The 15026-nt window shown below is 45.5% G+C and overlaps 1 protein-coding gene across 1 annotated transcript in view; it reads right to left on the bottom strand.

Moving 5' to 3' along the window:
• Positions 1–768: 768 nt before the first annotated feature.
• The window catches only part of LOC138204704 (thyroid hormone receptor alpha-B-like), a 150496-nt gene continuing 136238 nt past the window's right edge, over positions 769–15026 (bottom strand). The window contains 7 exon segments of the mRNA XM_069160130.1: positions 769–1153; positions 1708–1966; positions 4314–4460; positions 10610–10815; positions 11069–11216; positions 11760–11860; positions 14286–14347. Of these exon segments, the coding sequence (XP_069016231.1) occupies positions 903–1153; positions 1708–1966; positions 4314–4460; positions 10610–10815; positions 11069–11216; positions 11760–11860; positions 14286–14347 (1174 nt within the window). The 3' untranslated portion in view covers positions 769–902.

Raw genomic sequence — 15026 nt, 5'->3', positions numbered from 1 at the left:
AACGAGGTCTGGTAGCTCTGCTTTACTACAGCCGCCGTCCACCAGGGTAAAAAAAAACAACAAAAAAACAAAAACAACCAAACATCTGCGGAAATATTTCACTGTGGAGCGTGTTCGCCGATTCGCCCGCACGACTTACGAGCGGTAACGTGTCGCTATTGTCCATATTTTTTCAGAATTAACGCTCACTCGGAAATTAATACTGACAGGAAACACGGGCCTGAAAACACGCGTGTAAATCTGTGACCGCTACGAAGAACCAAAGGAGGAGGAAAAAAAAACCTCCTCCTCCTCCGAAGTGCTGCTCTGAAGAACTGAGGTGGAAACAGGCCGTGAGCGTGTGTGTGTGTGTGTGTGTGTGTGTGTGTGCACGTGTGTGTGTGTGTGTGTGCACGTGTGTGTGTGCACGTGTGTGTGTGTGTGTGTGTGTTTACGTGTCTTGGCAAATGGCTACAACTCTTAACGAGATAAGACATCGTGCTCAGACAGAAGGGCCCCCACTCGGATTTTTAAAACAAGGGGTGAGCAGGAGGTGGAGGAGGTGGAGGAGGAGAAAGCGGTTGGAGAAGTTCACAAAGGACGAAAGGGAAAAAAAAAAAAAAAAGAACTCCTGTGTTTGTTTCACTCTCCGGTTGCTGGTGTGTCGCTGTTGTTGTTGTTGTTGTCGTCGTTTCCAGTTTTAGAACCGCAAACTGTGAGTGCGATGTCGGGGAGAAAAAAAAAAATATGCAGACCCCCCCCCCCCCTCCCCTCCCTTCTCCCCCCCCACCTCACAAAAAGACGACGGCCTTAAAACCCATCTCCCGGGTTTCGCCCCTCCGACTTGCCTCTTTCCCTTTTTTTTGCGCGGTGGCAACAAGACGTTTTTTTTTTTTTTTTTTAATTAATTTTTTTTTTGTAAATCACACCTCCTGGTCCTCGAAGACCTCCAGGAAGAGCGGCGGGAAGAGTTCGTTGGGACACTCCACCTTCATGTGAAGGAAGCGACTGGCGTGGCACGCCCCGATCATCCGCAGGTCCGTCACCTTCATCAGGAGCTTCGGCCAGAAGTGGGGAATGTTGTGCTTGCGGTAGTTGATGTAGTGCTCGAACGCCAGCAGGTACGTCTCCTGGCACTTCTCGATCTTGTCCACGCAGGTGAGGCCGGAGCGATCTGCGGGAGGAAGAGGAGGAGAGAGGTGAAGGTGACGGGAAGAGGCGGTTCGGCCTCCTTCTCCGCCTCCTTTCGCTCGGTTTCCGTATCGATCCGTTTTCTCGTCGGTAATCAAGTTTTATCTCCGACTTCATGAATTTAATTGACTTCCAAACTTTCTAATAATTTGTGGATACACGGACTTCCTCCGTGTTCTTGTGTGTATCACGCGACGCTTTCCTCCATCTGAGGGAGTCTCGGCCTCGTTTAATCACATTTGGGACGAGCTTCAGATTTCCTGCTTTCAACACTGAATATATAAGTGGACTTTTATCTTCAGACCGTAATTACATTTGGATTCACAAAAGGCTACAATATATACAGTGCATATGTCCAGCAGTGAGTAATGACGAAGAATATGTCTCCAAGGGCAACGACGACAAAATTTGCATTTAAATTACATCAAGCTAAAACTGATTTACTACCGATGTTACGTGCCGCCTGTAAGAGAGCGAAGTTTTTAGTTTTATAAATGCCGCACGTATGAATCAAAGGTTTTATAAATCAACAACCACCTGAGCTCATGAGAAGCACGGCCTGCAGCAGCGCCACCTCCGTGTCGTCCAGGTTGAACTGTGCCAGGCTCCTGCCCAAATCGAAGATGGCGTCCGACACCACGCCCAGCCCGCCGTTCTTCAGCTGCTCGCACTTCACGGCCATCTCGCCGCTCAGCGTCAGCGTCTCGCTGTCCGGGTCGTAGCGCATGGCCGCCCGCAGCGACATGATCTCCATGCAGCAGCCCTTCAACAGGATGATCTGGTCTTCACAAGGCAGCTGGGGAACACCAGAGAGATGTTTTACTATTCCAATAATAAAGAAAAAAAGGCAGTTAGGAAGTTAAAGTCAGAGATGGAAAAAAAAAAAAAAAAAAAAAAAAACACAAGAAAATGGGAGATTAGAAAACTTCACTGATAACCAAAAAGTTCAGAGACTCTTCCTGTGAAATGGACGGAGCAGCGGGAGCGATAACTGGTTTTGGAGAAAGTATTGCAAATCGCGTCTCTCGATCAACATCTGAGTTCAACGCGTTTCTTCTGTGACGCAAACATTTGTGATTTCACCGCGGAAGCTGAAACTTCAACCAGACAAACGTCAAGTTTGGCGTTAAACTGTGGAAATCAGCAACAGATGCTCTGGAAATGCTTCAGTGCAACCGTGAATTTGTCCCCCCGGGGTCAGACCGTCAACACAGAGTTCCACTGGGACCTTCTGAGGGAAAAAAAATAAAAATAAAAAAATCGCTGAAAACTACCTGAACTGTGGCGCCATGGCAACAGGGTTTTCCAACATGTCAAACACGCCAGCTCGCAGCGTGTTCGACAACGTGTGAAATTCTGGCCGACAACAACACAACCGCCGTCATTTGTAAAAAATGATGAGATATTTGAATTCCTTTTGGTCCATTTATGAATATATTTACATGTTTTTCCATCTCTTTTGAATGTTTGGTGACAAATTGTTTATTATATTCTGGTAGTTTTTAAACATTTTAGTGTTACAACAGAAGGATTTGGCTTTCCCATTTAGTGAGGACAGTCTCCTCTTTTATTTAGTAAAACAAACATTAGCAGAGAGGAATCAGAAAAAAAAAAAAAAAAAAAAAGAGAGATGAAGACAGATGTGTCAAAGACGAAGTGATGGGAGGAAGAAAAATATGAAGACGGGTTGAAAAGAGGCGGATATTTCTTTCCAGTGATGCACACAGATTATGACTAATTCACCCTGATTTACATGGATATTAAGACTCTCCGAGTTAAAACCGGTTTGAATAAATCTGCTGAATGAATCTCACCTTGATGTAAGCTTGTTTCTTACTTCAACGCTCTCGACTGCTGAGCAGATTAATTGGCACTCATTGGCTTGTAAATTTGTAACTGGGGGGCATGCTGAAAGTAAATGCTTAAAATGCATTTAAGGCTGCATCAATTTGTGGAAAAGCACCAGATTCATTTCTAGTGGCTAAATGAGTGCTGGCTTTGTTTCCGCGCATTCTTATCAGTAATCCGCTGCAGCGGCACGAACAGATCTCATGCAAGCTAAACAGGTTTGCCCCCCCCCTGCCTCTTTCATCAGATTAAAAGGGCTTTTTTCATAATGCAATCTATTATATTGTGAATAAAAGATAACACATTAAACATTACTGATTATCTGCTCCAGTGTCTGGAATACTAAAACTCCTTATCTGCTACGGTTGAACTTCTACGTCTCTAAAATGAATAGAGCAGCACTGGGAGGTTTTTTTAATTTTTTTTATCCAAGTTTACGATTTGAATAGTAGTATCCATCATAATAGAAACATTTGTATAATAACGGCACGATCCGAATTAATTTCACTCTAAAGTATGCTGATTAAAAAAAAGAAAGAAAGAAAGAAAGAAAGAGAGACGACCTCTGCTTTCAAAAGAATCTGTGATTTATGCTCACCAAAAAGTGTAATGGATTACAGTTACAACTCTTCCTCCTGTGTAATTCATTACGCCCGCAGACTCCCACTCACGCAGCTGTCTCGCTGCCGCTGCCCCACGAGAGAATAACTCAGCCACCCCGATGATTATCCAATCACACACCGTCTCATTACGAGCAGCGGAGACGAGAAACATGATTACATGCTGCTAATTGAAGCCGGCCAAACGGGAAACTGCTGCAGGAGTGCTGCTCTGATCGTCACCCGGCAACAAAGGCGCCCTCTGGGTTCCCCCCCCCCCCCCCCCCCCCCACCGCATATATACTTGTATACTCACTCTTAGAGAAAAGAAAATGTAAACGATCAGCTGATTTATCTGAGTAGGACCTTTACTGGGATGCAGGAAGGATCTCGAAATCTTGGTCGTAACTCTGGTATCAAACTGCTAATTCTTCAAGACAACCCGACCTCCGAGTTCAGACATGTCTTGGATCTCTATGCTGATCTTTTCTCTCTCTGCTCTCCCCTCACCACAGCCGAGCAAGAAGAATAGACGGCCACCTGGTGAGCCTGGTTGTGTCGATTTCTTCCTGTTAAAAGGGAGTTTTTCCTTCCATCTGTCGGAGGTTTTTCTCCCTTAAAGAGGAGTTTTTTTCTGCAAGAATTCAGGAAGCGTCTGCTTCCGTTGTCTCCTGAAGACGATGAAGTCCTACTCACCTCCGAGAACATGGGCAGTTTTTTGGCAAAGTCGACGACACGGGTGATGGCAGGAGTGATTATCTTGGTGAACTCGCTGAAGGCCTCCAGGTCCACCTTGTCTCCGTCTGACGTCGGGGCAACCGGAGACTGGCCGATTTTGTCTGGCTGCATGGGGAAAAAAACAAGACGTGGGACGGTGATTAGTCGGAGATGAAATTAGAGATGAGCCGCAGGAGCACAAAATCAAATAAAATCTTCAAATTCAAACTGGCATAAAAAGATCAAAACCATCAATGTTAAGTGTCGTTTAAAGCCGAATACATCCGTCACAGAGCTTCGATGTTCAGAAACATATTACTGCTGCAATGGTCACACGTTCCTTCATTGCCTCTAACTCCCACTGTAGTTTAATTTGACCCTTTGACTCAGTCCCACATACAGTACACAGACCTGCTGCTGTCTTTTCTTTGAAGTAATACACATAAAACTGGCAGCTTTATTGTTTAAATGAAACATAAACAGGTCACGTACAGTGATAGCAGAGGAGAGGAGAGGACATTGGAGTTGAGGATTGAATAATAAACAATAAACAGTAGAACAAGCTACGGTTGATAGTGCGGCTGTGTTGTTAGATTTAAAGCACCGCCAACAGAAATAAAATCGATAAGTTTTGTGTGGGCGCTTCGAGTGAAATATAGTGGAAAAAAAACAAGCCGGTTTTAAATGGTTTTATGGCGTCTTTGCTTCCCTCCACAAAGTGCTCACAAATTAAAAAGCAATTTATCAGATAAGGACGGTAGATTTCGCCCCGTGAAAGCGAACGGGACGCATGGGCAGACGGATAGCGCTCGCTCAGAGGAGGGCCGCGGCGGGGAGCTGCAGCTCGGTAATACGCATGTTGACGGAGCTGCGCGAATCGAGGCCATGACGATGAAAAATATTGTTTCACGCTCGGCTGAATAAAGCATGTGTCGAGGCCGGAGTCATTTATTCAGGCTGGGCCTCGGCTATAAATGAGATGAGATGGAAATTTAAAAAAAAAAATACAGGAATAATCACCTCGGGCAAAGATTCATCAATCACAATACAGAGAGGAGTGGGACTGCATAGAAATCTGTGCAAACTGAGTCAATCTTCTGCCGTCCGCCTGAGAGCTGAGCATTCATGGAAAATTTTAATTATTGGATTAATAACTTTGATGGACTGCAACTGTTGTCATGCAAGACCCAAAACAAAGCACGGGGCTTTCATTGGTGGAGTTCAGGGGCATTTCTCATCACAGTAGTGGGAAAATGACTGTCTGGAGGGAGACACTGGAGACACTTGGAAGCAGGTCACAGGACTGGGTCACTTCAGCCATGTGTCATGATTGAGGCCTGACAGAGATGACAAGAAACATAATCTTTAACTCAGATTGAAACTCTTTGAAGGGTTTTGTTTGTCCGGATCTCTTCCGTGACCTCAATCAACCCCAAAGCCAAAGCCTGTAATACACCGATCAGTCCACTAGAGGAAAACGAGTCAGTGTCCCGCTTTGCTTGGAGGAGTCTTAAGTTTAGGTACCAAAATCTACTTAGTTAAGGTTTGGAAAAGGATCAAATAAGTGTTGTACTTAAGTTACTTTATATACTTTACGTAAGTCAATACGTTACGTTATGTACAGAACCTATTTACGTTACTGTAAAGATATCGATTTTTGCTTTCTCTCGGACCCAACCTCCGGTCTCCCAGGTGAAAGTCCTGGGACTCTTTTTACAGAATAATGTTGCCCCAAAAAAATGGGGGACATTTCAAAAATAGCTTCTACGGCTTAAAGTGTTGCTTGTATCTTTAGCTTTGATTCTTCTACAGATTAGTCATACACAGTATCAATAGCCTGAGTGTCTGCTGAGCTTTTATCAGATGCATCGCGTGTCTGTTTGTGTTCGTAAACGTCTTGAGGTCTGTGGAAGCTTCATTCAGGCTTTCTTGTGGACTAATGGGATTTTCCTGCACCTGTCTTGGTTTGCTCATTAACTAAATGGCCATCTGGGTGACAGCGAGGAGGAAAAGCATCTGGTTAAACCCCGCAGATCTGGAGAAGGATTACATGTTTGCTGTTGAACAAAGAAGTTGGTTAAGATCTCCTCAAAGAAAATATCGCATGTCGAAAAGAAAACGGCCCAAAAGAAGCACAAGACACTTGAACATGAACCAACGCAGGGAATTGGCAAAAAGAGAAAGGTGGAGGGGAAACGCTTCACTGCAGTCTCATCATTTATGTAGGAAGCTTCAACTGCTGACCTTTTATCAGATGCATTAGTTCTGGAAAGTTTGTTTCTGCAGAGCCGGAGAACATAAATTAGTTCCACACATTATTTTGTTTTTTAAAAGCTGAAAAAAAAAATGGATGCTTTCACCTACGTGCTACGAAATATACATTTGGCTCATTCTTAATGAGATTAAAATACATTTCAAACACATCTCGTTTGTTATTAAGGCGTTTTTGAAGAGTCGTGAGTTATTGATCGATTGCAGAGACTCAGAAGATGCTTTGCAAGGACATACTTGACTTTCCCAATGATATAGACACCTGAACATTATTCTGTTTTTTTTTTTCAAATCTTTTGATGCGACTATGTTCAAGTACTCTGGAGTGTACGATGAGCTGCCCTACAAGATAATAAGGTCGCCTCGCGAGTGAAAAACTGCAGGTACGTAGTTCAAAAACAGCGTTCAACCAAAACCAGATGTCCACCGAGTCTGGATCGCTCCTTCACTGAGTTCCTGATAAGCCGAGGGGGAACATTTTAAGAAAGCCCTATTTGATCCATCCTGTTTGGCTGATGCTGCTGAGGCCCACAGCTTCAAGGTCGCGAGTTCAGGACCGATCGAAAAGAGGAGATTTGCGTGAGTTGGAGGGCTGCCAGTAGGATTTATGCATCACTTGCCCTGGAAAACGAAAAAAAAAACCAACAACCTGACCTTTACTCGCACGGTAGTAAGAAACTCTTGGATGGTTACTTTGGCATCCTGCGTATTAGTGAATACGAATGAGCAATTCTGCATTCATGCTTGACAGTTTGTATGATTGCGTGTATTGTAGTTCTGTCACAAAGAAACACATGTCTGACATATTTTACATACTTTCATGTCGACATGGATTGAACTGATTCTTCTTGCTAATGGACACCGTCTGTGTGCAGCACTTATATTCCGCGAAATGGATTCCAGACCGCGATCATTCAGACGTTATTACATTCACAGACACATGCAGACAAACCCGTCCGTGCATTTTATGAGCATTATGTTTCGCAATCCTGTTTGTGATTGCTTTTTTTTTTTAATTTATTATTATTTCATACGAATGACACGCGGGACGCCATCTGCCACCAGGTTGTTGCGTCAAAAAAGGCAAGAATTTGTAATATATTTTCAATAGAAATGTCTGTCACTTCATTAGGACGCCTACGACCTCCTGACAGACGTACGCGCACGCACGCACGCACGCACGCACACACACACACACACACACACACACACACACACACACAACACAGCTGCTGCACACATCCGAACTGGATCTGCTCTGGTGAAAAGCTTGCTTCCAGATGCCCGACCTCCGACAGAGAGAGAAAGAACACGGTGTGACTGCTGGTCAGATCTCCGTGTTAACATGCAGGTCTGATAGCAGCCGGCGAGACGCATGAGTGAAGCGCGCTCAGTTGTTTGTTCGAGGTTGGTTTCCTCGCACTAATAAAAACATCTGGAACACAATAATTCAGGAATCAATATTATCCTTCAAATTGCTGCCGAGCAGGTGGTTTCCTTCACAGGTCGTTCTAACCTGAGTACTTCCAGAATATGTCACGAGACAAAAACAAACACGCTTTTATTTCCCACTAAATAGTCCACTATATAGTGCATCAGTCATCTTGTGACATTCAATTTTATTCACTATATACAATTAGATCTGGTTCTGAATAGATCGAACAACATGCAGCAGAGGTTAAGCTCCGCCCCGCATGCGTGTGACGCGCAGAGATCAGAGGACGTAAACTGTGCGACCTGCAACGCGCCTGCAAAACGCTGCAGACTCTCAAGAAACGGGTGCTCATAAAGTAGGTCAATAACATAATCGATAGCTGATATCTAAATGCGTTTGGATCAAAGTGTCGGTAAAGATGCTCCTTACGTTTGAAGGACTGTATTCACATCTTCTCATGGAGTCCCAGTAGTTTTATTTGTTAATCACAAAGTGGTTCGCTCGTGAGTTTCTTTTCCGTTAGCAACCTTTATCTGTACGTATTTTATATTTACCGACATACACGTACAGCTGAATTTCTTTTTCCTCTCTGCAGCGTTCACTCTGACCTAAAAGGAGCTCATTTGGGTGCATTATTTATCCGAGCCGTCCTTCAGTGGGTAGGCATCGTTTGCGTGCCAAAGTACGGTGTATGAGAAGCCGTGTCACTGCTGCTGTTTTATAGCAGCAGTCCCCATAGGGCTGAAGAGGCTCACGCTGGTTGGCTTAGCATGTAAATTAAGATATTCAGGGTTGAGTGACTGCAGCCTCCAGAGCCCTGTTAGTGGTTGAAGCCTGTGTGAAATGAAACTGTTAATCCTCTCAGATGAACCGAGCTCAGGGCCGTACAGCGTGCTAATCACTCTTTAAAAATCGGTTTGTTGCGAGCTCTTTCCTACAGCGGGACCTGCTCCGATTAAACGTGTGGAGAAATTTCTTAACCCCTTCATTTAACCACAACCTTCCACCTACTCACCGGTCGCCTTGATCCTCAGAGAAGTCTTGATTCACGAGGAAGTGGAAAATAATTTCACTGCAACATCAATGATAAACACGCTTCGAATGTATCGTCCCCTTTAAGGAAATTCTCACACTTTTCCACCGCTGGAAGTTTTCTCAGCTATGTAATGCACATGTGGTACCCTTCCCTTCCCACCCGGCCATTTCCCTCCACAGTACATGAACCACAAATGCTTGCAAACTCTCTCCAGATGAACGGCCACCTATTCTCCATCAGACCGCTGCTCAAGAGCTGCAAACATGTCTGCTCGGACCACTCGGCGACCAGTGGGGGTGATTAAGTGCGATGCTGTTGACCTCAAAGGCGGCACCAATAGTTTCAAAACTCGAAGCCCATTTCGATGCAACAACATCCACACTATTCAGTATGCCAGAAAAAGATTCAGGATGACAAAAGTACCAGGATGTACTACTACATCCGGCTCGTATTTTGCAGTCTGCAGGCCAGCCTGCTACTCTGGCTGTTCTGACCCACAATCCCTTGTGTGGCGATCCCTCACACCTCCTTCTAACAGATGTTTTTTATTAAATTCAGTTCCTTGTTTTGGCCTCGTTCTCCGGTATACATCTATTATAAAATTGTTAACAAGTGCTCAAAACCTGCGTCAGCATCTCAGATAATCCGGGGCCAAAACATGCGGTCTTGTGTTTGTGTTTGTGTGTGTGTGTGTGTGTTTGTGTGTGTGTGTGTGTGTGTGTGTGTGTGTGTGTGTTTGTGTGTGTGTGTGTGTGTGTGTGTGTGTGTGTGTTTGTGTGTGTGTGTGTGTGTGTGTGTGTGTGTGTGTGTGGCGGGGGAAGCTTGATACAAGACAGGGACACCCTGACAACCCCGTCCAGGATGAATCAGAGCACCAGCGCAGCAGGAGCACGCTGAGTGAGCAGCGGGTGGTCGGAGAAGGAGGGGGAGAGGAGGGGAGGGAGGGGAGGGGGGTGTCAGGAACTCTCCCTGCAAGATGCAGACGAGCGCTCGTGACGGAGGATTTGCCTCAGCTGAGATAAGGAGGGAGCTTACGGAGAGCAGATGGGCGAAATAGAAGGAGAAAGCAAGGTGAGACACCGAGGGACGGGGGGGAGAGGAGACAACGAAACGAAGACGGGGGGGACGGTAACAGTGAAAATAGAGAGTTGAGGTGTAAATGAAAAACTATGAAGGGAATTAGGTCTGGTTTAAGAGCCCAGGAGGATTAGGAGAGAGAGGGAGAGAGCGAGCGGCGGAATAAAGACACAGGCTGAGAAAAAAAACAGAAAAAAAAAGACAGCAGGGAATACGGCCACGAGTGGAGGGACGGAGCTCACCCAGATAAAACGTCAGCGTGCATCTTCGTTTGAAACACTCGAGCGGCACGAGAGAATTTAAGAGCGTGAAATTACTCGAAACAAGGACACGCAGACGTAGATTTAATGTGCTTCACGTTGGACGCGACTTCGGTAGCTCGCTTCAATCTTATGCTAATTGAAGACTAATAATACTAAATTAGTACCAAAACACTAAAAATATTCGTCCTCTTACCAGGAATTTGCGCTTCTGTTTCCACAGTGCGCCCTGAGCGTTGGTGTGTCGATGGGCCTCCGTCACCATGCGGATCAGGTCCCACTCGGCCCCGTCGGGCTCTGGACGGGTCTGGAGGGTTTTCACCATCTCCTCCTTCTTGCGTCGCTCCCTGTTCTCCTCGATCAGACGGCGTTTAGCCACCCGCTTCGAGTCATCCAGCACCACTGGGAGGAGGAAGGAGGAGGAGGAGGAGGAGGAGGAGGAGGAGGAAAACGAAGAGAGGGCCGAAGAAAAGAAGACGAAAAAAAAAAGGAGGTTTACGATTAGTTTGAGTTTCTATGAAAACCTGTTTTATCTCCCCAGAGTTGCTACTATTCCCTCAAAAGATAGTACAGATAGTTTATATTTTCTCGTTCCTCTGTGTGTGTGTGTGAGCTCGTTTGCCTTCGTGTTTCGGTATGTAAGTACATCACTCACAGTCCATGGCCATGCCCACTGCGATGCACTTCTTGAAGCGGCACAGCTGACACTGGTTGCGGGTGATCTTGTCGATGATGCAGCAGCCATCGTACTTACAGGAGTAGGCGGGGTGGAGGTTCTTTTGAATGGTCCTACGAAAGAAACCCTGCGAGCAGACGGGGAACGGGAGAGACGTGAGTGGACGTCACGGTCGGAGAGACGTTTGGAGACAAAAGAGGGAAATATGGAGGAAGACGAGGAGGCTAAAAGACAGCTGTTGTGTGCCTGACTTTCTACCAAAAGTGAGGAACTTTGAATAAACCTCAACAAAACGTATAATTGCTGGAAGGTAACAGGTGTATTATGACCGTGAGTATTATTAGATTAAAAGTATTATCTTATTAAGTGAAGATACCTGCAAATAACCATGAATCATTTCGCATAAATCAGATGTGTGCACATAAAAATGCACATTTTTGTATGGCCTTCGAATGTGTGCGGATGTACAGAGTGTGTGTGTGTGTGTGTGTGTGTGTGTGTGTGTGTGTGAGAGTGTGTGCACGACTGTGTGTGTCGAAGCGGTTGACCTCAGAGGCCTCATAAATTTTTGTGGCACATATATCGTGGATTATGAACCTGGTGGGTGTGTGTGTGTGTGTGTGTGTGTGTGTGTGTGTGTGTGTGTGTGTGTGTGTGTGTGTGTGTGTACCTTGCAGCCCTCGCAAGTAATGCAGCGGTAGTGGTAACCTGTGGCCTTGTCGCCACACACCACACATGGCTCATCCTTTTCGAGGTAGCTGGGGATGTACCCTGGAGGAGGGACGAGCAGAGGAGGAAGGTCGTTAAGGACGCGGCAGACAAACCTTCACATAAGAGCGGTAAACAACAACAACAACAACGTGAAGATCATCCACCTCGTTGGCCAACACGGCACACTCCGATGAGTGTAAACCTCTAAAGTAAAGAGATAACAAAAAAAAAAAAAACATGAATAGGAACTCGGGGGCGAGTCGCTTGTCTTCAGCTCAGCTCATCTGAAGATAAATAAAGGAGAGCGACTTCCAGCTCCCCCTTAATTATGTCCTTCCAATTATTAGACCACCCATTTGTAATTACCTCCCTAATTGACAGGCCTGTTAATAGACCGGCGAACACCGGAGAGGTCTTGAAGAGGTTTATTACATAAGTTAGGTCGGTAAACTTTGGCAGAAGTCAAACATTTTTTGGCCCGTTGAGGACGATAAAGTAAAATCTTCACTTCTGCGGTGTTAACGTGCAGGAACCCAAATCTGTGAGGTCACACCGACACAAGCACCTTCAAACCAAACTGAATCTGGAACAGTTATCGTAAGGCAGGTAACTCGTATAAACCGCATCGCCGGCTGCTCTAACTTAACAACATTTGGATCGCGCTCCCTCCGTAACCTTTCTCTTCCTGCAGTGCTTCCTCTGCTGTAAAACTCAGGGAACAGAACAATTTGTTCTTTTTCCATTTTGCCTGCAAAGACTGGCGAGGGTGTGAGTGGCGAAACACAGGAAGTAGCAGATTTCCAGGCCTTTGGTGTGATGTATGGCAAAAGAAGCTGCGAGAGGAGAGAGGAGAGAGGAGAGAGGAGAGAGGAAAGGGGAGAGAGGAGAGAGGAGAGAGGAGAGGGAGGAGAAGGTGCGCCGCAAAGTCACAAATTGGGCATTTAAGTTCTCCGAAGATCATTAGAAGAGCTGACCGGGCGAGGGAAAAAAAAAAACCCAGTGTGAAAGAGAATTGTTGCTCTTTTAAATGGTGGTCACACTAAATACGGATTTGATTGCGTTGGCGGCGGCGGCAGCAGGCGGCTCCCCGAGCCACTCTGCTGTGGATTTGTTGGGAAGCCGAGCCCAAAATCAATACCGCTGCAGCTCTTTGACTGCGGCTACCCGCCCCCTCCCATAACGAGCCCTGCAACACCTCCACAAACACAACCCACGGGCGGCCTCATCAAAATATATATATATATTTTTTTTACAACTTTCCCAACGTTACATCTGCCATCTGCTTTTACCGGAGCGTGCGGATTAGCGCGGTACGAACCGGGTCCCCGAAGGAGGCTCAGGGTTTGTCTCTCTGAGGTCGTTACATGACAACAGCTCAGCGAGGTGACATTCGAGACTGTAAACACAGAGGACGTTAGGGGACGACACGAACCACACACGGAAGCCGGAGTCGAAACGGAAGCAACGGCACAAAATCGAGCACGACGACCGCTGCTTTGTTTTCACGTCTATAAAAAGGGTTAAATACATGTCGAGTCTGATGGATTTAATGTTCACAAAGCTGGGAAGTGGGAAAGTTCTCCTTTCTGGGATATCCTCTGGGATAGTCCCAGTTCGACTGAGTTTATTTTCCCACTCGGAGGATGAATCTTTCATTTCACTCCTTCTTTAGTCTGATCTTCACAGTTAAATGGTTTCCCGGTTAAAGGTCGCTAACTCTATGAAAATAAAATAATAACCTTGTGGGGAAAGAAAACCAAAACAATAAACTAAACCACTGGTTTGTCGATACATCACATCTAATCATTTGCCGCGTTTAAACTTTATAAAGTTGTTCATTAACTTCCTGTTGCTCCACTGATCGACTCGCTGTATGAAATCAACGCATATGTTCGGACCTGAAAGCGCTCTTTGAATGACATCCACCGTCTGGGTGAGGGTCCACCCTCCCACAGGGAAAACGCAGACACATGACGGTGTATATAATTCAATCGCAGACAGCCGTGCCCCAGAGACAGAAAGCAGCGTCATACTTTCCCCGGCGCAAATGAACCGCGGCAGGTAGAATATGGAGACTCCGGCGGCGAGGCGGCCAAATAAACCTGCTGAGAGGACAAACATGTGGAAAGGATTTGGCTTTGGGAGATAATTCTATTAAATCAACTATCCGGTGGACTTCAATTTTCATGTCCATCTCCCCCAATCTCTCCGTCTTCCCTTCTTTAGCTTGCTCCTCTCAGCTCGGGGGATTTGGCGAAACCTTGAACCACGTATCACTCGGCGGCTCGCCTTTAGCAGACTGAGAGGCTTTCTTACAAAGAATCCAAAAATATATCAGACGTCCCTCGACTGAAAAGCCATTTTTAAAATAAACGGCTACCTACATTTGAAGAGTATTCAGCGTAGACGTGAGTTTCTGAGGAGCCTTCAAATTCACGCTTCAGATCATTTGTCTTCATTAAAACCTCGTTCATGAGACACTCACCAGTCATACTCTTCACCGAACATTGGCTGTTCTTCCTCTTCCTCTTCGGGCCATTGAGCCACCTGAGACGGAAAAAAGTGAGAGGAAAGAAAAAGAAAGAGAAATCAGTTTCCTGCAAATATACTGCACCTTTCTGTATATATGTGCAGAACTGGGAAAAATAAAAAACACATGTTAAGGGATACTAAACACACCACAATCTGGACTGGATCAGCCAGATCATATGTGGAGGAGGTCTGGCTCACAATCGTATCGCAGCAGCCTGGTCGTTTAAGAACTTGCAAGGTCACCTAATTCTGTGTCTTCCTGCCATCTCAAATTACACAGCAAAATGGCTACATGTGCTTTTTCTGCAAAGGGAACATAAACAGACCTCATCGAACAGGATTACCTGCCTCGACCTGGTGTACAAGTCTGTCCGCTTCAAAATCAAGTTAACTCTCAAACCCTTCTTCTCCGTTGAAATGCACAGACGAAGACCCCCCCCCCCCCATTAATATAAAGGCTAGTATTAAAAAAAACTGAGTGTTATAAATTTTAATGATTGAGGACTGGGATAGCCTAGATTGTTCTGAAAAAAAAACCAAGATATAGCGTGAGTGGCTAGCACCGATAATGACAGATATGAGTGAAGCTGGTGAAATGAACCTGAAAATTGGCGAAGGTTCAAAGAGGAAGCTTCTTAATACAAAATGTCAGTAAAGGCTAGATTAAATACCGTTTCCCCAAAGTAAAGGCAGC

Source organism: Embiotoca jacksoni, unplaced genomic scaffold (assembly GCF_022577435.1).
Source record: "Embiotoca jacksoni isolate LCO1_2020_lvr unplaced genomic scaffold, fEmbJac1.0.p SCAF_26, whole genome shotgun sequence".
Taxonomy (NCBI): domain Eukaryota; kingdom Metazoa; phylum Chordata; class Actinopteri; family Embiotocidae; genus Embiotoca; species Embiotoca jacksoni.
The sequence above is the reverse complement of the archived record's forward strand: the minus strand, read 5'-3'. Positions and strand labels throughout refer to the sequence as shown.